Genomic DNA, 26457 nt, shown 5'->3' with positions numbered 1-26457 from the left:
AATAGATTCTCTCATCTATACATGACAGTAATTCAAGCTAAGGACATGAGACTGTCAGGGAATTCAAAAGATCAGAAAAAGAATAAGACCAAAGAGGAAACACTGAAAAAGCAGTTGGAAAGTTGGACAAAGGAGAGAAGCCAACATGGAAACTGAAAAGAAACAAAAGTTAATGAAAGATAAGAAAATAGAAGCTTAATACAAGTTAATGCAACCTAAAACTGGTTTGAGATAAATCAAGACAAAAGTGTATTTCAAGAAAGAGAGAGTGGTCTACCACTGAAAAGTGAAACACAATAGTAAAATGGGTTAAAAATTAAATTGTATCTAATGAGTAAGACCTTAGCATGAGCTATTTCAGTGGAATGGGATAGGAAGACAGTACTCACACCACTGTAGGAAGTGGAGTGAATGGGAGATAGCTAGGAAACACAGACCATTCCATTCTACAAGACTCTCATTAATAAATGGAATGTCCTTCATTTTTTAAAATTTAACTTCCCACTTACTGAATAGAAACTTAAAAAATAAAAAATCACTTTCTACCGTTTTGCAAAGTTACCCAAGTAGTTTTTAATCACTAATTTGTATATGGTTATTTATGTATTTTTTTAAAGAAATGATCTGTAATTGCTATTAAGTCAACAATCTCTGGGGAGTTTACTGCCGCTTTGTAAAAGGAGACTTAGACAAACTTCCCCTAAACTTTAAAGTTTTTCAAATCCTGATATAGGAACACATCAAGTATACGTGAAATAACTTATGTGTTCCTTCACTTTTCATGTCTCTTGAATCCCTTTGGAGACCTATCATATTCAAACTGATTTCAATTATACAGAAGACCAGAAGATCTGCAGGCAACTCAACAGATACTGATCTCTAGTTTTAAAAAACAGCATGTAGGGGCAGTCCCGGTGGCTCAGCGGTTTAGTGCCTGCCTTTGGCCCAGGGCCTGATCCTGGAGACCGGGGATCGAGTCCCATGTCGGGCTCCCTGCATGGAGCCTGCTTCTCCCTCTGCCTGTGTCTCTGCCTCTCTCTCTCTGTGTCTCTCATGCATAAATAAATAAAATCTTTAAAAAAAAAAAAAACCAGCATGTAAAGCAAATATGAGAACACTATTTCTAGAAATTTTTTCATTTGGCAATATGATATACCTTGGTACCTCTAAAAATCTACTCTAAAGAAATAATCAGAAATGTGGCAAAAGATTTATAAAGAAAGATGTCATTATCATTTACAATTATTGTAAAGTATTTTCACTATTGCCAGTAGAAACTGGCAACACTATGTCTGATAATCAGTATTAATTAAATTAACACAGCCACTCCACAGAATGAAATACAGCAATTAAAAATGCTTTTTACAACATTTAAAAATGGGAGAAAGTATCATGTGAAATGAAAAGGGGAAGAAATCAGAACCAAAGGTAGACACATGTATACACATATATATGTACATACACAGATACACAGACAAGTGAAAAACCTTCATAAAAGATGATGGCCTAATTTTAAACTCAAAGAAACAGCATTAGTCTTTTCAGTAAAATAATTCAAAAGTAATGACATGTTTAGTTAAGTATTTTTGGAAAACATATAATAAATATACCTGAAGTACGTAGTCGAGGGCTATATGTCGAAAACATTTTCTTGTTGCTGTCAGAATGTTCGTGGCCTCTTCAACTTCGTGCTGTTTGTTTCTTTGTACTTGAGCATTTTTTACTAATGCATTTTCCTTTTCCTCACTGACTTTTTCAAATTGCTTCTTGGCATCTTTGAATTTTCTAAGATCTCTAAAAAATGAAAATAATAAAACTTCCATAAATCTTACTATGGCTGAGCTACAAACCATACTTTAAGAAATATCATTTTTTGTTGTTGTTGAGGGAAATTATTGGGCTTAAGGGCATGAATATATTCTTAAAACACACATATAATCTTTGGTCAAAGAACTGTAAACACATAAAGGGTAATGGTTTCCATTTCAGTATTCTGAAAATCTGAAATCCTTAATTCATTAGTCATCTTAGTTAAGTACCTTAATAATAATAATAATAAAGTAGACCTGATAAAGACTTTAAACCCTTTGTAAGAAGCCATAAATTTTCATGTATACACTCTAGAAGGAGATTCTGAATGTTAGTCTATTATTTGGAAAGAATCTCTGACACATCACTAACGGGACAACAAATTCTAACCTACTAAACAGCAGTGTGTTATGTTCATGAGATGTGCCTTTTTTTATAGCTTATAACATCTGTAATTTATCATGAATACTGCATCATAAGCAACTTTATCTGTAGTTTTATATATTCCTCAGTCAGGAATTAAAAGAGAAAAACTGAATTATCAATGTGGGAAAGGAAAATGTTCCTCTCTGGAAAGTTCAGATGTTTTTATTTCTAGTTTAATTTTATTTCACGTATAAGATGGGATGAATGTGACACAAAAGGCTCACATGTTGCAAAAAGCATGCACTTTCATGATTCATTCTCAAACATTCTATTATCTTCTCTTCAAAGAAAATATCATATTGAGACAATGGAAAACTTAGCGTCCACTATAATAAGAAATAGTATTTTCAACCACTTTTGGAGTCTGCTTTGATTTTGAAAGGTAATTAATTTATTTTATTTTTTAATCTATAACAATCGTAGTTATGTATCCTAATACAAATTTCATAGTATAAATGATTCCCTGAAAGGCACAAAATCTGATTCCCTTACATAGTAATTCAGGAAGAAATGCAATATACACTTCACAAACCAAAATTTCAAACAAAAACTCCAATATTTTCAATAAATCATAACCCATAAAATTCCTCTCAAAAGATACCAACTCCCAGATGTGATCATTAATTGGTTGCTTTTCTCTTCACTGCAATTGACTTACTCTTTAACAAAGTTCTGAAGCTGTGCTTTAATTGATCTCTGAGTTTGATCAAATAGGATCTAAAAGATAAAATGTAACATAAAACAATCAGAGAAGTAAACAAAAAATAATTTTCACGTAGGTTGATAAATAACACATCCTTCCACCAGTACCCCAATTCTAATAACACTTCTATTTCTTATTGAAAACTACATAAAAAATAAGCATTTCAAAAAAGAAACTGAAACTGATGTTCAAGCCAATTCCATCTGGCTAAAAAATAATTTTATTTCTAATTACAGGGAAAATCAAACCTGCATTACCATTTAAATAGAATGTTCAAACAACAGAGCAATTATTTTCTCGATTTTAATTCAAGCCTTGAAAAACAACCTGAAAGAGTAATACAAATTCTACTTCATTTACTACAGAAATTTCTTTACTTTAACATATCAAAACACATCAAGTAAAAACTACTCCAGAACCGCCTTATATCTTAGTTAGAGGTTACTCATTTGGGAAGACCTAGGGATTTAAATATTTTACATTCTTAATTCAAGTAAACGTGATATAGTCCTTTAGTTTCCATGACTGCTAAGACTGGAAAACAAGAATACAATTTTATTCTTCGTGACAATATTTTGCCCCAGTTAAATAATTCCACATATTAAACTCTAGGAGCTCCATGTGTAGGAAATTTCACTGGGCTTGTCATGGAAATTCTGACTATTTTCATAATTTACAGATACTCTTCAGAGTTTGAAACAGATGTCAGATGAACAGACAAAAATCAATATTCAAAACAAAAAGAAACTCCTATGTCCTCATTAAAAACAGTACCAATATCGTTGTCTCTGAAATCTTGCTACTAGCAAAGTGTCATGTTCTTGCCTAGATACCAACACCACACACACACACACACACACACACACACCACCTGAATTGAGTATTACAGGATTCAAAAATCTGACAATTTACTTCCAGAGAGAAAAAAAAATGGTTTTTTGTAATATGTTAAACCCAAAGTTTTAAATCTAAATTAGCAGAAGGAAATAATAAAGAAGAGTGGGGGCAGCCTGAGTGGCTCAGCAGTTTAGCTTTTAGCACTGCCTTCAGCCCAGGGCCTGACCCTGGAGACCCAGGATCGAGTCCCACGTCGGGCTCCCTGTATGGAGCCTGCTTCTCCCTCTGCCTGTGTCTCTGCCTCTCTCTCTCTCTCTGTCTCTCACGAATAAATAAATAAAATCTTTAAAAAAAAAAGAAGAAGAAAAGAAAGAAGACTGGAAGTCAGCTAAACAGAAAACAAAATCAGTAACCAAAACTCAACAAAACCATAAGCTAGTTCTTTCAAAAGATCTTTAAAGTTGATAAACCTACCGTCAAAGCGACCAAGGAAAACTTTTAAAACACAAACTTCAAGCTCAGTCAGTTAAGTGTCTAACTCTTGATTTTGGCTCAGGTCATGATCTCAGGGTTGTGAGATCCCTGGCTCCATGCTGGGTATGGAGCCTCTAGAGATTCTCTCCCTCCTCCTCCATCTGTCCCTCCCCAAAACACTAAAACAACAACAACAACAAAAACACTTCAAATATCAAGAAGTAGAGAGATAACAACACCACATAGTCTACAAATATTAAAAAGGATAATCAAAGGAATTGAAGAATAATTTTAATGCCTATAAATTCAACCGAGATGGGTTAATTCTTTGAAAAACAAACACTACCAAAGCTCACTCAATAAGAAATCAATAACCTAAACAGAATTAAAGAAATAGAATCTATAGTTAAAAACCTCCCATATCTGGGATGCCTGGGTGGCAGGGACGCCTAGGTGGCTCAGCAACTGGGTGTCTGCCTTTGGCTCAGGGCATGACCCCAGGATCCTGGGATCGAATCCCACATCTGGCTCCTTGCATGGAGCCTGCTCCTCCCTCTGCCTATGTCTCTGTCTCTCTCTTTGTGTCTCTCATGAATAAAGAAAGTCTTAAAAAAAAAAAAAACTCCCATATCCTATAAAATTAAAGCTACACTTACATAAAACCTAGCAAACCCACTGTAGGTACTTGCCCCAGAAGAAAAACTTAGGTTTACACCAAAATCAGTATGCAAATATTTATAGCACTTCCGTTCCTAATTGCCAAAAACTGGAAAGAATCCAAATGTCCTTGAAGAAATAGACTATGGTACATCCATCATGGAATACTGCTCAGCAATAAAAAGGAACAACCGTTTTATTAATTATTATTATTAATATTATTATTATTAATACATACAACATAGATGAATCTCAATGGATTTAACTAACTAAAACAAGTCATCTTCAAAAGGCTACAATACAAGCCATATGATTCCATCTATATCACACTTGGGAAAAGATAAAACTATACAGATGAAGAATGAATCAGTAATTTCTAGTGGTCAAGGAGTGTAGAAGAGTACTAACAAAGGAGTAACATAAGGGTATTTTTAGGGTTGCTGAAACTGTCATGCATATAGATAGTGATATAGAGATCCAATCGTATGAGTCTGTCAAAATTCATAAAGCTAATTTATAGTATTTATCATAGAATTAGGATTAAAAATCCTAAAATTTGTATGGAACCACAAAAGACCTCAAAGACCCAAAGTAATCTTGCAAAAGAAGAACAAAATTGGAGGCATCACAATCCCTAGATTTCAAACTACACTACAAAATATCAACACAGTATGGTACTAGCACAAAAACAAACACAGATATCAGTGGAACAGAACAAAGAGCCCAGAAATAAACTCCTACTCAACTAATCTACAACAAAGGAAGCAGAATGTACAGCAAGGACAACAGTCTCTTCAACACATCCTGTTGGGAAAACGGACAGCCATGTGCAAAAGAAGGAAACTGGACCACTTTCTTACACCACACACAAAAATAAACTCAAAGTAGATTAAAAACCTAAATGAGACACCCGAAACCATAAATATCCAAAAAATACATAGACAGTAAATTCTTGGATATTGGCCTTAGTAATATTTTTCTCAATTTCTCTCTCCAGGAAAGGGAAACAAAAGAAAAATAAACAACGGGACTACATCAAACTAAAAAGCTTTCGAACAGTAAAGGAAACCATCAATTTAAAAAAATGGCAATATACTGAATGGGAAAAGAAATTTGCAAATGATATATCTGATAAGGGGTTAATACTCAAAATACATGAAGAACTCCTACACAAGGGAGCCTGGGTGGCTCAGTCAAGCATCTGCCTTCAACTCAGGTCATGGTCTCTGGGTTCTGGGATCGAGCCCCGTATTGGACTCCCCAGCAATAGGGAGTCTGCTTCTCCTTTTCATTCTCCCTCTGTGATCTCTGCTGCTCTCACTTTCACTCAAATAAATAAATAAAATCTTTAAAAAAAAAAAAAAAAGAACTCATACACAAAACAATCTGGTTTAAAAACTGGCAGAGAGCCTAGGTAGACATTCTTCCAAAGAATACACACAAATGGCCAACAAACACATGAAAAGAAGCTCAACATCATTCATCATCAGGGAAATACAAATCAAAAGCACAATGAGCTCTCACCTCACACAAGTCAGAATGGCTAGTACCAAGAAGACAAGAAGTGTTGGTGAGGATATGGAGATAAGGGAGCCCTCAATACCCCGCATGAACACAGATGCAAAAATTCTTTATAACAATGATATATAACAACAACAACATATAAAAAGGACAACATATCATAACTAATTGGGATTTATTCTGGAAATGCAAGATTGATTTAACTAAATTCAAAAATTAATGACTATAATTTACCCTGTTAACAAATTCAAACAAAGAAACTATATGACTATCTCAACAGAGACAAAAAAGTATTTGACAAAATCCAACATCCGTTCCTGAAAAAAAAAAAAAATTCTCAGGAATCCAAGAATAGAAGGGAACTTCCTTAAACTAATAAAAGGCACATATGAGAAACCTAACATATTTAGTGGTGAAAAGCTTCTTATCAGCAATGATCAAGAATAAGGCAAGAATGTCATTATTTCTATTCAACATAGTACTAGGAATCCTAGCAGTGCAATCAAGCAAGAAAATTGAAAATACTAAAAAGGAAGAATATAAAACTCTTTATCCACAGATGATATGATTTGCTACATAGATAATACTACGAAATTTACAGAAAACTCTACTGGAACTAGTACAGTCTAGCAGACTGTTGGTATTTAGCAAGGCCTCAGGAAAAAAAGTCAATATACATAAATCAGTGCTATGTCTATATACCAGTAACAACTAATTAGAAACTGAACTTTAAAAAATATCATTTACAATAGCATCAAAAAATAGGAAATGCTTAGGGATACATTTGACAAAAGATACATAAGACTTCTACAGTTAGGACTACAAAACATTACCAAGAGAAATTAAAGAAAACTTAAATGCAGATATACTGTGTTCATGGTTTCAAGACTCAGTATTAATACGATGTCAATTTTCACCATATTGATCTATACATCCAATGCAATACCACTCTAAATCCCAGTAAGATTTTCTCTAAAAAAAAAAAAAAAAAAAAAAAAAAAAAAAAAAAAAAAAGATTTTCTCTAGAAGGTGAAAATCTGATTCTAAAATTTATACCAAAATGTAAAAAACCTTCTAGGTGTTCTATAGCCCAGCCAATTTTGAAAAGAAGGAACAAAGCTGGAATAGTTAACACTACCTGACTTTAGGACTCATACTATGAAAGCTACGGTAATCGAGGCTATTGTAGTATTAGAACAGACAGGCAAAAGATCAGTGAAACAAAACAGAACCCAAAAATGACCCACACGCTTTTTTTAGACAAAAGGTACCAACACTGTGGTGCTGGTGGTATACTGATGAGCATAGCTGCCTTCGAAAGGTGCCAATATGGGAAAGATAATTTTTTGAGCAAATGATGTTAGAACAAACAACAGACAAGCCATATGCTCAAAAAAATAATAAAATTTGACCCTTCCACCATGCAACATACAGAAATATTTACTCAGAATGGATCACAAATCTAAACACAGAATAAACTAGGCAAACATTTCTTGGTGGAACACAAAAAGAAAACTATAAAAGAAAATGATAAATTGACAATCAAAATTTAAAATATTGCTCTTTAAAAGATACTGTTATAAAAGTGAAAAACAAGCCAAAACCTGGGAGAAAGTATCTGCAAAACAATTATCCAAAAGACACATCTGGAATATAGAAAGAACTCTTACAACTAAGTAGTAAGATTTTAAATATCCAAAAAATTTTAGTGAGCAACATATCTGACATTTCACCAAAGATATGCTGATGGAAAATAAACACAAAAAAAGATGCTCAGTAGGCCATCTGCGTGGCTCAAAAGTCTGCCTTGGGCTAGGGTCATGATCCCAGAGACGCTAGAATTCAGGGATGGAGTCCCCACCTGACCCTACCTACTCAGCAGGGAGTCTGCTTCTCCCTCTCCCTCTGCCCCCACCAACTCATTTACTCTCTCTGCTTTCTTTCTCTCTCTAATAAATCTTTTAATTTAAATCTTTTTAAAAATGCTCAGCATCATTAGTCATTAGGAAAATTAAAACTATGATCAATTTTTATTTTTTTATTACTTTTTAAAAATTTTATTTATTCATTCATGAGAGACACAGAGACAGAGGCACAGACACAGGCAGGGGGAGAAGCAGGCTCCCTGCAGGGAGCCCGATGTGGACTTGATCCCAGGACCCCAGGATCACGCCCTGAGCTGAAGGCAGACATTCAACCACTGAGCCACCCAAGTGTCCCACTACAATAAATTTTTTTAAAGTGACCATACCAAGAGTTGTTGATCATCTGAAGCAAGTAGAACTCTCATACCTGGCTGCTGTAAAATATATAACCAACTTTGGAAAACAATTTCCAAATTTGGGGAGGTTTTCTTTAATTTCTTTGAAGAAGTTAAAACTTTTTAGAACTTTAACACAGGAAACAATATTAACATTATTATTATAAACAACAATAATAAAATAAGTTTTTTTCTTCCCTTAATTTTTCTTAGCGATGTTTTTTCTTTGTAGAGTCTTCACTTTACAAAGTTTTGTAAAAAGTTAAACATAATCCTACCTTATGAATTAGCCATTCTACTCCTAGCTATTTACAGAAGAAATAAATGCATATATCTATATAAACTTTACATATATTTTTATAAGCAGCCTTATTTTGTAATAGCCTAAACCCAGAAACAACTCAAATGTTCCTTGTGGTGGCTTTAAAATAATGTCCACAAATTTTTTAACACTCTTCCCTTCAGAAGTAGAGTCTGATGCTTTCACCTTGAGAATAGGCTGATCATATAGTGTCTTACTTCTACCAAATGGTAATATGGAGGAAGTGACAATGTGTGACTTCTAAGACTAAGTCATGAAAAGTATTGCAGCTTTCTCTTTGCCCTTGCTCTTGGATCACTTGTTAAGGAGTAACCACACTGCAGGTAGCAGGGACACTCAGGCAGCCCAGGGAGGAGGCTCCTTGGGAGGAACTGAGGCCTGCCTGAATCCAAGAGCCATGTGCATGGCCCTATTTGGAATTGGATCCTCCAGCCCCAGTAAAGTTTTCAACTGACTGGGGCCCAGCCAACACCCTAACAGCAAGTCAGAGCAACCCAGCTATGCCTCTCTAAAAACTCCTGGCCCAGAAACCATGATGATAAATGTTTATTGTTTTAAACCACTAAATTTTGGGGTAATCCACTATATAGCAATAGATAATTAATATATCCATCAACAGGCAAATGAAAATTATGATATATCCATACAATGTAAAAACTATTAAGCAATAAAACAGAATGGATTAATGATTAACATAACACTATTGACTCAAAATACAATGATTCCATTTCTATACATTTAAGTATAGAAAATCCAAACTAATCAATAATGATAGAAAGCAGATCAGCGAATGACTAGAAATGAGAATCACAAAGTGGCAAAGGAAAACTTTGTTCATTCAGGTGACATGGAGGTTTATATATGTCAACATGTACAAAATTGTACTTTAATACGCTGTTTATATAAATTATTCCTCAATAACGCTGTCTAAAAAATTAATGTATTCCAGAGAGAAAAAACACAATGTTTTCCTGTAGCACTGTCATTGTTTTACAACCATAGAAACATTACCATCTACATCCTTGAAGACACAGCATTACCCTAAACTAAATTTAAATACATTTGAAAAGGATAAGAAGTATTTTAGGAATCTGCCAATTATCTAGGCAACATATCTTCAACACCTCTATTACAGCGAAAAGTACAGTGTTAATGCAAAAGCACCTGAGTAAAGAGCGGTCTCCTACTGGCCAGTGGCATGCCACCTGGTCACCTCCAGCTAACTACTGTATCTTCCTGTGGAGAACTTCTCCACAGGGCTGCCCGTTGGTCCCATTTCCTAGTCACTAACCTGTACTCTGCCTGAGGCTGAATTCACAGCAGTCCTTTTCATATGCAGAACATAAAAAGCTCTACAGAGAACTAGAGAATGAAATAAAAGTAGCCTTGTGGGTGTTCCTGGAAGCCAGCTACCAAATAAAGTTTGTAAGACTCTTTCCTAAGTTTTCACCTTTTATCTGATTTCCCCATTTCCCTTGTGTTGCCTTCTACTATCTTCACTAGTTGCAGATTCTGATCCAGATCTCATCTAAAGTGCTCAGGACCACCCAAAAACTTTACCTAGGCTTTAGACCAAAAAAATATGGTTTTATCCTCAGAACTGAATACATCTCGGGTCTTCTCTTTTGTTTCTATATCACAAAACCTGGAATAGTGTAATAAAGCCACAGTGGGAGATTCGGAGGGTGAGGGAAGCCACCAACACAAAAGCTAAGGTTCAGTTCCATTTCTGGAAATTAACAGTATTATTCCTAGCAACATGTACATAAAACAAATAATCAACAATACATTATTTAACCTGTTAATTATACAAAGGATCTGACTTTAGTGTACAGAAAATGTACAGCCGTTTGAAACCAATGGCTTGGGCAGCCCTGCCTGGTGGCTCAGCGGTTTAGCAGAACCTTCAGCCCGGGCCTGATCCTGGAGACCCAGGACTGAGTCCCACGTCGGGCTCCCTGCATGGAGCCTGCTTCTCCCTCTGCCTGTGTCTCTGCCTCTGTGTGTGTGTGTCTCTCTCATGAATAAATAAATTTTAAAAATCTTTAAATAAATAAAAATAAAAATAAAAATAAACCAATGGCTTTGGGGCACCTGGATGACTCAGTTGTTTAAATAGAACTCTCGATTTCAGCTCAGGTCGTGATCTCAGGTTGTCAGATCAAGCCCTGCCTCAGGCTCTGAGCTCTGGCAGAGTCCACCAGTCCCTCTCCCTCAGCTCCTTCCCTTTCCCCCTCTCTCAAATAAATAAAATCTTTTTTAAAAAATGAAAAAGGATCGGACTATGGTGCACAAACAACATATAGCTGTTTAAAACCAATGGCTTTGGGGTGCTTGGGTGCCTCAGTAGGTTAAGCAGCAGACTCTTCATTTCAGTTCAGGTCATGATCTTAGGGTCATGGGATCAAGCTCCACATTAGGTTCTGCACTTAGTGGAGACTCTGCTCGAGGATTCTCTCTCTCTCCCTCTCCCCGTCCCTCACTTGTTCTCTCTCACTCTCTCTCTCTCTCTAAAATAAATAAATAAATCTTTAAAACCAATGGCTTATACTCGCATTTATTCCCCATTCATGTCTGAATCCAGTTAAAACAACACTATTTCACCTGCTTTCAGGAAAGGATGAAAGCTGAGATGCACTTTACACATGGCAAACAGTATTCTAGGAAGGTTAGTGGAAGAAGACTACACATCCATAGTTGACATTGAAAAGTTTCCAGCTCCTACCACTTAGGTCCCAATGGCTCAAAGTATAAATTTTGTAGTTTAAAGTCTTTGTCATCCATTCAAACATTATTCAGCTACCATAGTACCCTCTTCTATAATTCTACAGGACACAATCATTCCTGTCCTTTCCAAAATCTATATAGAAGCTATGGCTGTGGACTCATTGAATTTTTTTTAAAGATTTACTTATTTTACTTATTTACTTGAGAGAAAGATCATGAGTGAGTATGATAGAGAAGGAGAGGGAGAGGGTCTCAAGCAGACTCCTAGTTCAATCCTACAACCCTAGCCAAAATCAAGTGTTGGATGCTTAACCCACTGGGCCACCCAGGCACCCCTAGACTCAATGAATCTTTTCATTAATCTCACTAGGACTGTAATAAACAGGCCAATAATAAATCAAGAGGACTCTTCTTTGCTATCATCAGAACAGGCCCCAATATACAAATGATTGTTTATTATTTGTTTCTCTTTTCTACATTCTCTGCCTGTCCTGATCTATCCATTTCTCTAAATTCTTCTTTCTCCCTTCATTCCTCTAAAGCATTGATTCTTCACTAGCTTAAGTATGAAAATCACCTGTAAAGCTAAGAGAAAATACCAAGATCCAAACTTGTTGAAGAAAGAAAGAATCCCTGGGGCACCTGGGTGGCTCAGTCAGTTGGGTATCCCACTCTTGATTTCAACCCTTTCAACTCAGGTCATGATGTCAAATAGGGAGATGGAACCCCACCTCCAGCTTGACACTGAGTTTGCTTAAGATTCTCTCCCTCTGCCCCTCCCTCCCAATACCATTCCCTACTAAAAAAAAAAAAAAAAAAAAAAAAAAAAAAACACCACACACACTTCTGTATTTTTATTTTTAAAGGTTTTATTTATTTATTCATGAGACACATAGAGAGAGAGAGAGAATGAGAGAGAGGCAGAGACACAGGCAGAAGCAGGCTCCATGCAGGGAGCCCAATGTGGGACTCAATCCCGGGTCTCCAGGATCATGCCCTGGGCCAAAGGCGGCGCTAAACCACTGAGCCACCGGGGCTGCGCACTTCTGTATTTTTATTAAGTTTGCTAGGTGATCCTATTACTTAAAGATTGAGACAAATTGCTCTAATCCAGGGGTTAAATTGGTTGCACATTAGGATGTCCTAGGGAACTTTTAAATACCCTAATGCTGATAATCAGAAACACTGGGGAGACTCAAGAATCAGTAAATTTAAAGTTCCCCAGGTGTGAACCCGCATTATTCATATCACCTGGGTGCTTGTTAGAAAAGGAGAATTTCCAAAACCAAGCCAGACTCAGAATCAGAGTCCTCATTTACCAAGACTTCCAAGTAGTCTGTTTGGGGGAAGCACTGCATTATTTCTCAAACTAGGCTGCACACTGGAATGACCTGGAGACCTTTGAAAATTACTGATGCCTGGTTCCTATTTCCAGAGATTCTGGTATTAGCTAGTCTGGATTGCAGCCTTGCAGATTTCACCCACTACCACTCCACTGAGAAAACTTCATCAAGGTAGCTAGTCTTTAAATCGCTTCTACTAAAGCAGAAAAAGGTCTCTCTTCAGTAAGTGTCGTGACAGATACAGTCCCTGGAAGTACACAAAAAATAAAGTACTTCTTTAGAGCAGAGGTCAGCACAATTTTTTTCTGTAAAGGACTGGACAGTATTTTAGGCTTGTGGGCCATGTGGTCTCTCTCACAACTACTCTTTTTGTAGTGCAAAGTAGCTGTATACAATACAGAAAAACAGAATGTGTTGCATATAAATGAAACTTTATATGCAAAAGGAGGATGATGAGCTAGTTTTGACCTTCAAACACAAGTGGCCAGCCCCTGCTCTAAACAGTGGTTCTCAAATTTTATGGTACCTCAGAATTGCCTAGAAGGCTTGTTCAAACACGGATTGCTGGCTCCCTTCCACCCACTCCAGAACTGCTGAATCCCCAAGTGATGTTGAAGCTATTAGTCCATGAATCACAGTTTGAGAATCACTGATTTAAAGTAGTGGTTCTCAAACTTAACTACATGTCAGAATCACTTACAGAAATTTTTAAATTCTGATGCTATACTCTAGATGACATAAATTGAAATCTCTGGGGAAGGGGTCAAATATTCTACTGTAAAGGTTCCAAACACTTGGGTCATGGCACACACTACTGGTGTGTTCAAAGATAGAGTAGACAGTATACATAGATGGCCACCAACAATTCCTCTCATTCTTCCATGTGCATGGCACTCTCCCGCCAAAATGTAGAGTTTATTTCCCTTTTCCTTGAATCTGAGGTAGCCCTGTGTCTTGCTTTGACCAAAAGAAGCAGAAGTGATCCTGTGTGATTTCCAGACCTAGGCCTTAAGAAGTCTTACACCTATTGATTTCACCCACTTGAAAGCCAGCCATCATATTAAGTCTGACTACCCTGATGGAGAGAGAGCACATTTTAAGAGAAAAGCTCCAGAAAAAAGACTAGAAAGGACAGGAGATGGGGATCCCTCGGTGGCTCAGTGGCTTGGCGCCTGCCTTCAACCCAGGATGTGATCTTGGAGTCCCAGGATCAAGTCCCACGTCAGGCTCCTTGCATGGAGCCTGCTTCTCCCTCTGCCTGTGTCTCTGCCTCACTCTCAATCTCTCTCTCTCTGTCTCTAATGAATAAATGAATAAAAGGAAGGAAGGAAGGAAGGATGGACGGACAGAAGCCTGGCCAACTCCAGACATACTAGCCACCCCAGCTGATGTACCAAATATGTTGGATCCTCCAGCCACACACAAGCCACTCAGCCAACACCAACTGAAGTAGAGACAAGCTGCCCCCCTACCCTCCAAGGCCTACTCAAACACATGACAGTAGTTGGTTTAAGTCACTACATTTTGGGGTAGTTGTTAAACAGCCAGAGATAAATAAGATGTCAACAGTCATACATAAGATATTAGTGTTTATAATGGTATTGGGGGGCCGTTTTTTTTAAGAGAGGGAGGGGAAAGGGACAAGAAGAGTGAGAGGAAGAGAGAGAATTTTAACAGGTTCCACAGTCAGCACAGAGCCCAACACCGAGCTTAATCTCACAACCCTGAGCTCATGACCTCGCTGAAATCAAGAATCAGACACTTAAACTTAAGCCACCCAGGTGCCCTAGTGTTTATAAGTTTTCATAGTGAGTCAATAAATTGTAAACTATTTGGTACAATCATTCAGAAATTACCAACTGCTAAAATTATATTTTTTTGCTAAAAATAGATTTTAATATTATTTCTCTGCTTTGCTCTGTAAAGTATTTAAATGCAGTAACTACTTTTTAACAAAATTACATAACTTTCCCCTGGGTTACCATTTGAATCATCCAAAACTATTTTAGTCACAGCTTGTCATCACTTCTTTGATTTGTACCCACTGTTAAAATATTTCATCTTTCTTTGGCTTTTATTTTCACAAATGTTTGCTATTAGTTCTTTTTCACATTTTTCCCACTAAGAAGGTATGTATGACTGTTTCTTTCATATCATCATTTGTTATGAGGTATTTCTATTAGAATACAATTATTTATTTCAGTTACTTCTTGATATTTATTATTATTGGATTTTTATGTTAATTAGCCAAACTCTGACTCCTGATGAAATTTCACTGTTTTATTTTTAATTATTAAAAAACATTTATTTCTCAAGATGAAATTAAGAACACATAATCTTTATGATGAGCACTGGGTGTTATATACAAGTGATGAATCACTAAATTCCACTCCTGAAACTAATATTACACTATATGTTAACTAACTGGAATTTAAATAAAAACTTGAAACAAATAAATGCACATAATCACTTAGATGGGATTGTGGGCATTTGCAGACTTAAAAACACTTTGAGGGTAACATTTATTGCATTAACTAAAATGAATTCATATTTCCTATTTTATTTATTAAAGGTTTCATTTTATTATCTTTCAACATATTTTTAAACGTTTTAAGAATGTAGAAAAATATACACACACATATCAATTTCTGAATCTTAAAACATATATTGGTTCATTTTCATACTTAAATAGCTATTTTACTGATTGTTGTTTGCCCGCCATAATGAACCAACTTTTCAATAAATAGTGCTAAAAAGTCATTACAGTCAGAATACAAACACAATGGTCCAAATTCTCCTCCTTTGACCTATCTTTTTATATCAAAGTTACTAAATGAATCAATGGTAGAAGCAACCCATACAGGACTTCAACACATAACACACAGAAAAATATTTGTACTCTAAACTTCTGTAAACACAAAATAAGAAACAAAGTTATTTTATGAGATTAGTCACAACAATATCAGATTAAGAAACTAGTTACAGAGATGCCTGGGTGGCTCAGCAGTTGAACTTCTGCCTTCTGCTCAGGGAGTGACATATTAAATATGTTAGTATTTTAACATAATTTAATTTTAAAAATCTAAACAAGGATCCCTGGGTGGTGCAGCGGTTTGACGCCGGCCTTTGGCCCAGGGTGCGATCCTGGAGATCTGGGATCGAGTCCCACGTCGGGCTCCTGGTGCATGGAGCCTGCTTCTCCCTCTGCCTGTCTCTCTGCCTCTCTCTCTCTCTCTCTCTCTGTGTGTGTGTGTGTGTGACTATCATAAATAAATAAAAATTTTAAAAAATAAAATAAAATAAAAATAAAAATCTAAACATTTTTCATCAACACCCAGATAGGACAGGACAGTTTCATGAAATCATCTATTGAGTGAATGAGAGTGAATTATAATATGGAAACCCAAACTTATAAAAAAAACAAAGCAAAGGGATTACACATTTTATAGAATTTATGCAGCAATTCAACCTAAAAGCTTCATTCAGCAAATAGTAAAATAGATATTCAAGTTCCTTACATCAATAGCAAATTAGAATCCAAGAGAGTCATCAGTAAAATTACAGAAATCTCTATGTTCCAGAAAAACAAGTTAGTATTCAAGCTAACTCCAGTACATAATAGAATGTAACACACATGACCTGCTCTGGAAAAGTCATGAGTTGGTATCTTACAAAGACGTGAGTTAAAGAGCAACCCTAGGAAATTCTCATTCTATAAGGAACACCAATATCCATTTTTACAGAAGAAATAAACCACAAAAGAATCCAAATAATTGTTTAAATGACCAGATAATCTCATTCCAATCTATGTTTAATCTTACTTGGCTAAAAACCCAAATGGCTCTATTATTTCAAACATTTATTTAAACTCATAATGCTATTCATAAATGACATCCATAGAATACCCAGCTTTTTATCCTGACACAAAGTGATACACCAAAACTTAAGCGTTACAAAGTCTGCTTTGGAATGTACACAGATTCCAGTGATTATTACATTTTAGGAAAGCAGTTTGTTTTATCCTATAAAACTTCCTCACCCTATAATGCTATGTAATTAAAATTCATTGTAGAGAATGGTACTAAAATAAAGCATTTCATGTATGTAGGCATTTCCCACACTTTACCAAATGGTTCTGAGATCATACTTAAATCTTATAATAAGTAATGCTTTATAATCTTAGAATGTTTATAACTAAAAGTCATCTAGTAAAGTCCATTCATTTTATAGAGGAGAAACATAAAGCTCAGAAAAACTGAATGACTTCCCTATGATAAGAATTAGGCAAGTATTAGGGATATTATAGTAAAAAAGAGATGTGTCATCCTTGTCCATATTCTAGTTAAAGTGAAGTATGCAGTATTATGATGAAGAATCTTTGCCTCAAATATAAGAACTCTGACACAAGTACATACAAGTCACTCCTCCTGGGAAAAAATAAAAGTACTTGTTAACAAGAAATAAAAAGGCCAGATAGAGCAGACAGCGTAACAACTTTATAAAAGGAAAGGAAATTAAAAGAAAGTAAACAGAAAAGGCTTACAATTTCATACTTGTATCTAATAGTAGGAAAATTTCTGGAAAATATGCAAATAAAATTAGAAAGGCACTGAACATCTGAGTGTAGTATCAAAGAGTTTTCTATATATACATATATAGTATACATATAAACACACACAAGCTCACTAACCTATTGTCTTAAGACCTCTAAGACACGCAAAGTAATCTCCTGTTGGTTTGCATTTTATTTTTTTTTTAAGATTTTATTTGACAGAGCACAAGCAGACTGAGTGGCAGGCAGAGGGAGAGGAAGAAGCAGGCTCCCCACAGAGCAGGGAGCCCAATATGGAGCTCGATCTTAGGACCCCAAGATCACTACCTGAGCTGAAAGCAGATGCCTAACTGATCGAGCCACCCAGGCTCCCCTTTTGCAAATTATTTTTAAAGCAACATAAATTTACAGTCAAAACAGATTCTGAAGTTTTTCAAGTGCCAGAAATAATAAAAGAAAAAATTTTTAAACATTGCATTAATTATCTTCCTAGTGTGTGCTGTCACTGATTCAACAAATTTTTATTCATGTAATGATTTTTTAAAAAACACTTAAAAGAGTTTTCAGGGATCCCTGGGTGGCTCAGCCGTTTAGCATCTGCCTTCAACCCAGGGCGTGATCCTGGAGTCCCAGGATCGAGTCCCACGTTGGGCTCCCTGCATGGAGCCTGCTTCTCCCTCTGCCTGTGTCTCTGCTTCTCTCTCTTTCTCTCTCTCTCTCTCTCTGTATCTCTCATGAATAAATCAATAAAATCTTTAAAAAAAATAAAATAAAAAAATAAAAGAGTTTTACTAAGTTCATAACCTCAGTTTCCTCAACTCTGCCCTGAGTAACTACTTTCTCTTTTTTTTTTTGAAGATTTTATTTATTCAAGAGAGACACAGAGAGAGGCAGAGACACAGGCAGAGGGAGAGGCAGGCTCCCTGCAGGGAGCCCGATGTGGGACTCGATCCTGGGACCAGGGGATCAGGACCTGAGCCAAAGGCAGACACTCAATCAGTGAGCTACCAGGCATCCTGTACTTTCTACCAAGAATGTTCTAGGTGGTAGTAGCAGAAATTAATACAACAAAGTGCCTGCAGTCATGGAACTTAGAGGACACAATAAATGAAGTACATACATACATTTAAGAAGCAAACCACACATTTGTACATCATCTGTGTGTGCGTGTGTATCCTCACGTGTGTGTGTGTGTGTGTGTGTGTGTGTGTGTAAGGCAGGGTAAAACAACATAAAGTGACCACAGCATGGCCAAGGAAGGTTTCTCTGAGAGGTTGTGACCTAAATAAAGTAAAGGAGATCCGTAGGAAGAGAAGGAATATTGTAAGGAAAATAGCCACACATAGACATGAAGGAAGAATATTCTGCACAGAACAGACAGCAAGTGCAAAGGTCCTAAGATGAAAACTACTCTGATGTGTTAACGAACAACAAAGAGTCCAAGTAGCTAGAGCTAAGAGAGCAGAGATGAGATCAGGGAGTTAGCAGCAAAAGTCTGATCACAGAGCTTGGTAGACCACGGTTAGGATTTTACTCTGAGAGTGATGGGAAGCTAGAACAATGGAATACTATAAGTTAATTTTTATTTTTAAAGTTCTTCCTGGCAGGGTCCCTGGGTAGCTCAGTTGGTTAAGCAACTGACTCTTGATTTTGACTGGGATCATGGTCTCAGGGTTGTGAGATCGAGCCCTGCACTGGGCTCTGTGTGGAACGTGAAGCTTGCTTAGATTTTTTCTTTCCCTCTGTCCCTAGCCACCCTCCCCCGCAATCATGCTCTCTCCCAAATAAGTAAGACAAAATAAAACAAGAGTTCTTCCCCGGCTGCTGTATACAGAGCTCCTTATAGAAGGGTAAGAAAAGAATCAGAAACACAAGCCGGGAAGCTATGATATAAGCCTCAACAAGAGATGGTAGTAGTTCAGACTTGGAGGCGGCAGGGAGACCATTGTTAGGGCGTATTCTGCTAATATGTTGGATATGGAGGATAGGAAAGAAGAAAAGTCATACAAGAAGTTTTAAGGATAAAAATCATTAAGTTGCACAATAATTTGCCTGCCAAAAAAAATATTTTTTTCCTCAGTGCAACCGGTTCTTAGTATTAAAGCCAAGATTGGAAAACAGCCGTCCCCCTACCCTGCCATGACCCTCCCACCCAACTCCAGATCCTTCCTGTTACGTCCTGTGAAGGTGAAAACTAGATTTGTCTGGAAAAGACACAGAATGCTCATGCCTGCCAAAAATATTTTCAAATTATAGCCTTTATGGCTGGTGTGCTGGTTAATTGCTGGTTTTCACCGCTGCATCACCCTCCCATGGGCTGGGTGCTGGAAACCTGTGAAGGATACTTCCTAGGCCTCCTTGCGTACAAAGAGGTTAGGTTCTGCCAGTGGAAGCCAATGTTAGACCAAGAGCAGGGCACAGAGGAAGCCACTGGCTTTTCTGTTTCCGTTCCGACACAGCCATCAGCGACCAGCTGTGGGCCACACCAACTTTGAGCGGCACTGGTGACCCATCTGGGCAGCTTCAATGGACTGCGGGCTCCTTTGGCCCTGCAGGCAGCCACAAGAAGGCAAGCTCCCGGCCCCCTGGCCAGGTAGCAGTGACCGTATTCTCAACCGTGCAATCCTTAGCAGCTCTGGCCGACACCACTTTCCCCCTTGTTTCTCCAGCCCCAGGTGCATTAACTCCTTCCCATATTTACTTATCTCTAGGTGGCATCACCTTAACTACTTTTTATTCCTCCAGCCCTTCCAACACTTTTGTAACCAATTCACTGCATTAAAATCTCCCAGAAATATCCTAAGTGGTTTCTGTTTTCCTGAATCTATGCCAACTGACACAGTAAAGAAAGGAGTATCCCTCTCCAGAGTCTACTTTCACATACTGTGTTCCTCATAACACCCTTACATATAGGCAGGGCAAATTTTATTATTCCCTTTATATGAAACAGAAAACTGAAAAATGAAAGTGATTATTAAAATACTTTGAAGATTTCTTGACAAAAAAAGCTTCAATGTAATACACATTTAAACAATTTATTTACCAAGTGTTTACCGTAACCATTAACTTTTCACATATAAAACTATAACAAAGAGTAAGGTATTCTTATGTAAAGCAATAATTTAAGACTTAACATTGATTTTAAGATTTTATTTATTTATTTGAGAGAGACAGAGAACATGAGCAGAGAGAGGAGCAGACAGAGAGGGAGAAGCAGACTCTCTGCTGAGCATGGAGCCCAATGTGAGGCTTGATCCTGGGACCCTGAGATCCTAGGACCTGAGCCTAAGGCAGACACTGAACTAAGCACCCAGGCACCCTAACACTTACACTGATTTAAAGAAAATATCAGAAACAAGACTATTTCAAAAGACACCATATTGTGAACAAAACATTTAACCTTTCATGTTAATTTCAAATCAATAGCTTTTATCACCCCAAATTAATTCTCACTATATTAAATTTTTAAAGAAGTTTAAATACAAACAATCACTTGATTTAAAAAGAAATCAGACAGACTATATGCTGGTATCTAAATCCACTAGAAGGTAAAAAGAGATTAAGAAGTCATCAAAAAAACAAACTGGTGCAAAAGATTAGAGCTAAAACCATAAAACTCTGAAGAAAATACATAAATAAATCTTCATGATCTGGGATTTGGCAATGGATTTTTTTTTTTTTTTTTTTTTTTTTAGATTTCATTTATTTGACAGAGAGTAAGAACGATCACAAGCAGGGAGAGTAGCAGGCAGAGGAAGAAGGAGAAGCAGAGTAGACTCCCCAACGAGCACGGAGCCCATTGTGGGGTTCAATCCCAGAATCTGCGGATCATGACCTGAGCCGAAGGCAGACACCTAAATACTGAGCCACCCAGGCACCGCTGGATTTTGGATATGACCCCAAAAGCAGAAGTAACAGAAGAAAAAAATAGATAAATTGAATTTCATCAAAATTTACTTTTGTAAAAAAAAAAAAAAAAAAAAAAAAAAAAAATTTACTTTTGTAATTTACTTTTGTGTATCAAAGGACTTTATCAAAAAAGTGAAAAGACCTAGAATGGGAGAAAATATTTATGTATCATTTATCTGATAAGAGTTGAATATACAAAATACAAAGAATTCAATTTTTAAAATTCCAATTTAAAAATGGGCAAAAGAGTTGAATGGTCAACAACGATAACAATGACAAGAGATACACAAACAGCCAATAAATATATGAAAACATGCTCAACTGCATTAAGCATCAGAGAAACACAAATCAAAACCACAGTGAGACGCTACTTCATACCTACTAGGATAGATAGCTATGACCAAAAAAATGGAAAATAATAAATGTTGATAAGGATGTGAAAAACTGGAACATTCATACATTGTTAGTAGAATGTAAAATGGCACAGGTTCTGTGAAAAATAGCTTAGTGGTTCCTCAAAAAGGAATTAGTATAGAAGTACCATATGAACCAGTAATTCCACACCTGGAATATTCAAAAGAACTGAAGTCAGGAACTGAAGCATTTATTTGTACATGCTAATTTTTGTATAGATAAAATTTGAAGTACAGTTAAAGTACATATTATCAGATAACTTTATCCTTAATTTGTTGACTAAAAAACAAAAAAAGAAAATCAAATAAACTAAGAACCAAAAATCAGCAAATTTTATAAATATTAAGCGTTGATATTCTTGTTCTAAACAGCTGCTAATAAATTTTTAAAACACCAAATAATTATATGACAGCCATATATTTTAAGCTTTTTTAAAAATTATAAGAAGCATGTGACACGGGACACCCGGGTGGCTCAGTGGTTGAACACTTGCCTTCGGCTGAGGGCATGATCTGGGGTCCTGGGATCGAGTCCCACACTGGGCTTCCTGCGAGGAGCCTGCTTCTCTCTCTGCCTATGTCTTTGCCTCTCTTTCCATGTCTCTCATGAATAAATAAGTAAAATCTTTTTTAAAAATTTTAAAAAGCATATAACACAAAAATTAACTCAAACTGGACTAAAGACTTATATGTAAGATCAGAACCCATAAAACTTTTAGAAGAAAACATAGGCAGTAAGTTCCTTAACATAAGTCTTGACAATGATTTTTTTGGATTTAACACCAAAACAAAGGCAACAAAAGCAAAAATAAACAAATGAGAACTACATCAAACTAAAAAGTTTCCACACTACAAAGGAACCCAGCAACAAAATGAAAAAGCAACTTACAGAATGGCAGAAAATATTTGTAAATCATATACCTGATATGGGGTTAACATCAAAAGCAAAACAAAACAAAAAAATTCAACTCAAGAGCCAAAAAAAAAAAAAAAACTGATTAAAAAATGGGCAGAAGATCTGAATAGACATGTTTTCAAAAAAAAAAAAAAACCATGCAGATGCCTGATACATGAAAAGATGTTCCACATCACTGATCATCAGGGAAATGTAAATCAAAATGCAATTAAACATCCTCTCACACCTGTTAGAATGGCTATTATCAAAAAGATAAGAAATAACAAATATTGGTGAGGAAACAGAGAAAAGGGAAACCTTGTGCACTGTTGGTAACAATGCAAATTGGTGTAGCCATTATGGAAAACAGTATGGAGGTTCCTCAAAAAATTAAACTTAAAACCACTATAATCCAGCAATTCCACTTCTGAGTATTATCGGAAGAAAGTGAAAACACTAACTTGAGAAGGTATCTCCATCCCCATGTTCACAGCAGCGCTATTTACAATAGCCAGGACATAGAAACAACCTAAATGTCCATAAATGGATGAATGAATAAAGAAGATACAGATACAAAGATGGATAGATAAATGTATGTATATGTACACATACACCTACGATGGAATACTATTCAGCTATAAAAAAAAAATAATGAACTCCTGCCATTTGCAGCAAGATGGATGGACCCTGCAGGCATTATGATAAGTGAAATATATCAGACAGAAAAGGATAAATACTGTACAACTCCACTCAGATGTAAAATTTTAAAAATAATAACAAAAAATAAGCTTAAGGATATAGAGAACAGATGGGTCTAGTGGCTGCCTGAGGCAGACGTAGGGGTCAAAAGGTGTAAATTTCTAGTTAATATGTTGTGGGAACGTAATGCACAGCATGAGGACTACAGTAATAATACTGTAACGCAGGGGTGCCTGGATGGCTTAGTCAGTTAAGTAGCCAACTTTTGATTTCAGCTCAGGTCGTGATCTCGCATCTGGTTCTGAGCTCAGTGTAGAGTCTGCTTGTCCCTCTCCTTCTGCTCCTTTCCCTGCTCTCTCTCAATCAAATAAATGAATAAACAAAATCTTAAAAAAAAATACTGTACTGCATATGTTTAAAGTAGGTAAAAGAGTGGGTCTTGAAAGTTCCCATCACAAGAAAAAAAATGTATGGCTATATATGGTGACACATGTTAACTGGAATTTAATGTAGTGATCATTTTGCAAATATGCAAATGTAGAATCCTTACAGAGAATCACTGTATACATGAAACTATTATGATGTCGGGATCCCTGGGTGGCGCAGCGGTTTGGCGCCTGCCTTTGGCCCAGGGCGCGATCCTGGAGACCCAGGATCGAATCCCACGTCAGGCTCCCGGTGCATGGAGCCTGCTTCTCCCTCTGCCTGTGTCTCTGCCTCTCTCTCTCTCTCTCTCTGTCTCTGTCTCTGTGACTATCATAAATAAATAAAAATTTAAAAAAAAATTAAAAAAAAGAAACTATTATGATGTCAATTATACCTCAATAAAAAAAATTTTTAAAGAAGTATATAACTTACAAGCTATCACATTTTTAGTAAACTTTTATTACACAATTTATAAGGAAATTTACTGACATTTTAAAGGTAGTATACATCCCTCATTCTTAAAGGATAAAAGCCCTCAAATCTTAAATGCACATATAAATAGCTCAAAGAATACAGCAGTCTTTAATACTAGCAACTGATTAGACAAAGGGGATAAATTTTTAAGTATCTTTTTTTTTTAAGATTTTATTTATTTATTCATAGACACAGAGAGAGAGAGGCAGAGACACAGGCAGAGGGAGAAGCAGGCTCCATGCAGGGAGCCTGATGTGGGACTCGATCCCGGGTCTCCAGGATCGCACCCCAGGCTGCAGGCGGTGCCAAACCGCTGTGCCACCGGGGCTGCCCAATTTGTAAGTATCTTAAAAGAAATAGCTAAATTTAGAATAATGGCTTTACTTCTTCATTCTCAAAATAATTCCTTAAAAACCCACAAAGATTGGGACGCCTGGGTGGCTCAGCAGTTGGGCTGCTGCCTTCAGCCCAGGGCGTGATTCTGGAGTCCCACATTGGGCTCCCTGCAAGGAGCCTGCTTCTCCCTCTACCTATGTCTCCACTTCTCTCTCTCTCTCTCTCTGTGTGTGTGTCTCATGAATAAATAAATAGACCTTTAAAAAAAATACAAAGATACAACTAAAACCAAGAATTAATTTTTATGGGTATATACTTCATTGATACTAATTTCACTATATTAGAATGAGAAATAAAATATCTCTTTCTCTCATACACACACATACACACATTTTAATTCCCCAACTAAAAAGCTGGCAAATCAAAGTAACTGAATTACAACTTAAGTAATTTTATAAAATGCTGCCACTCAATGAAAGTACTAAATATTTACATGGTCATAGTAACACCTACTTATTGACACTTACTGTGTGAAAATTTATCATTTCTTGAAGACTGTCAGAAAACTTGGTCAAACTTGTCTAAGAGAAAGAAACCAAAAGAAAAACAGGTCATTAAAGAACCACTAAAATAGGTCACAAAAATGTTACTTCAGCATTTCTAACAGAAAGATCAAGTTACAATGTAAACAATAATAACATTTACTTCCGAGGATGATTTCATGGCATTACTTCATGGTCATGCTCTACAAAGAGGACAAGTGTACATGTGGTAGGTAACATAAAACCCCAGAATAGTCAAAGAATTAGTATTGTCATATCAATAGCAGTAGGCTAACAAATAATAATGGTACATATAAACCTAAAGGTAAAACTGAGTATATCAGTGCCCACTTAGGAATCTGTGAATCAAAGAAACATCAAAGTACATCCATTACCTAACCAGATATTATTCCCTCATGGAAGAAATATCATAATACCACATAATATAACAAAGGGTCTAAGTTAACCCAGCATAGCTACCTGATAAGAACTTTCCTAGGCAGCCCCATACATACAGTTAGATACTATTAAGATTCAAATGCTCTCTGCTTGCCCTAAAAGCTCCTACTAATAAGTATAATCCTTCTCTCCCTCCTCATGTCCTCTTGTAGATGATTCAGCTCACTTGGCAGAAGTAAACCTATATTCACAATGCAAATCAACCATCAATTTCTAACTATGCTAGAAAACAGGATTATACAATACCAGTAGGTCACAGCTTTTTTTATTTGCAAATTTAAGGACCATTATAACTACTAATAAGGTAGATGGATGCATAGTTCTTTAATAGTTTGTTAAACTTATCATATTAATAATTTTAGAAATACTAACCTCAACTACAGCATCATTACTAGAATACTGTGCCAGGTCTCGAATCCCATTCATGAACTGTTTATTTGCAACACAGAAGGCCTTTCCGGTATCAATCATTGCAATACAAAGTTTCACAAGCTGAAAAAGAAAATCATTACACCAGATTGAAAATAATTATACAAATTAGTTGAACAAGTGCTAGCAACAGCTACAAGTTAGCCTAGATAAGATAAATAATGGTTCATCAATAAGGCCGAAAAAGACTAACTGAAAATTGTTCTTTTTAACTCTGACTTACAAAGCAAATTCATAGGAGGCT

At 36.3% G+C, this 26457-nt stretch overlaps 1 protein-coding gene across 7 annotated transcripts in view; it reads right to left on the bottom strand.

Moving 5' to 3' along the window:
• Window positions 1–26457, bottom strand: part of ACAP2 (ArfGAP with coiled-coil, ankyrin repeat and PH domains 2) — a 128470-nt gene that overhangs the window by 49330 nt on the left and 52683 nt on the right. For all 7 annotated transcript variants that reach the window (XM_038583230.1, XM_038583229.1, XM_038583224.1 and 4 more), the window contains exons 3-6: window positions 26157–26276; window positions 25311–25364; window positions 2894–2952; window positions 1611–1794 (exon numbers count right to left, since the gene is read on the bottom strand). In XM_038583230.1, coding sequence (XP_038439158.1) covers window positions 1611–1794; window positions 2894–2952; window positions 25311–25364; window positions 26157–26276 — 417 coding nt within the window. The remainder of the gene's footprint in view (window positions 1–1610; window positions 1795–2893; window positions 2953–25310; window positions 25365–26156; window positions 26277–26457) is intronic.

Source organism: Canis lupus, chromosome 33 (assembly GCF_011100685.1).
Source record: "Canis lupus familiaris isolate Mischka breed German Shepherd chromosome 33, alternate assembly UU_Cfam_GSD_1.0, whole genome shotgun sequence".
NCBI classification, from domain to species: domain Eukaryota; kingdom Metazoa; phylum Chordata; class Mammalia; order Carnivora; family Canidae; genus Canis; species Canis lupus.
Note: the sequence above shows the minus strand (reverse complement) of the source record. Positions and strands in the feature narration are given on the sequence as shown.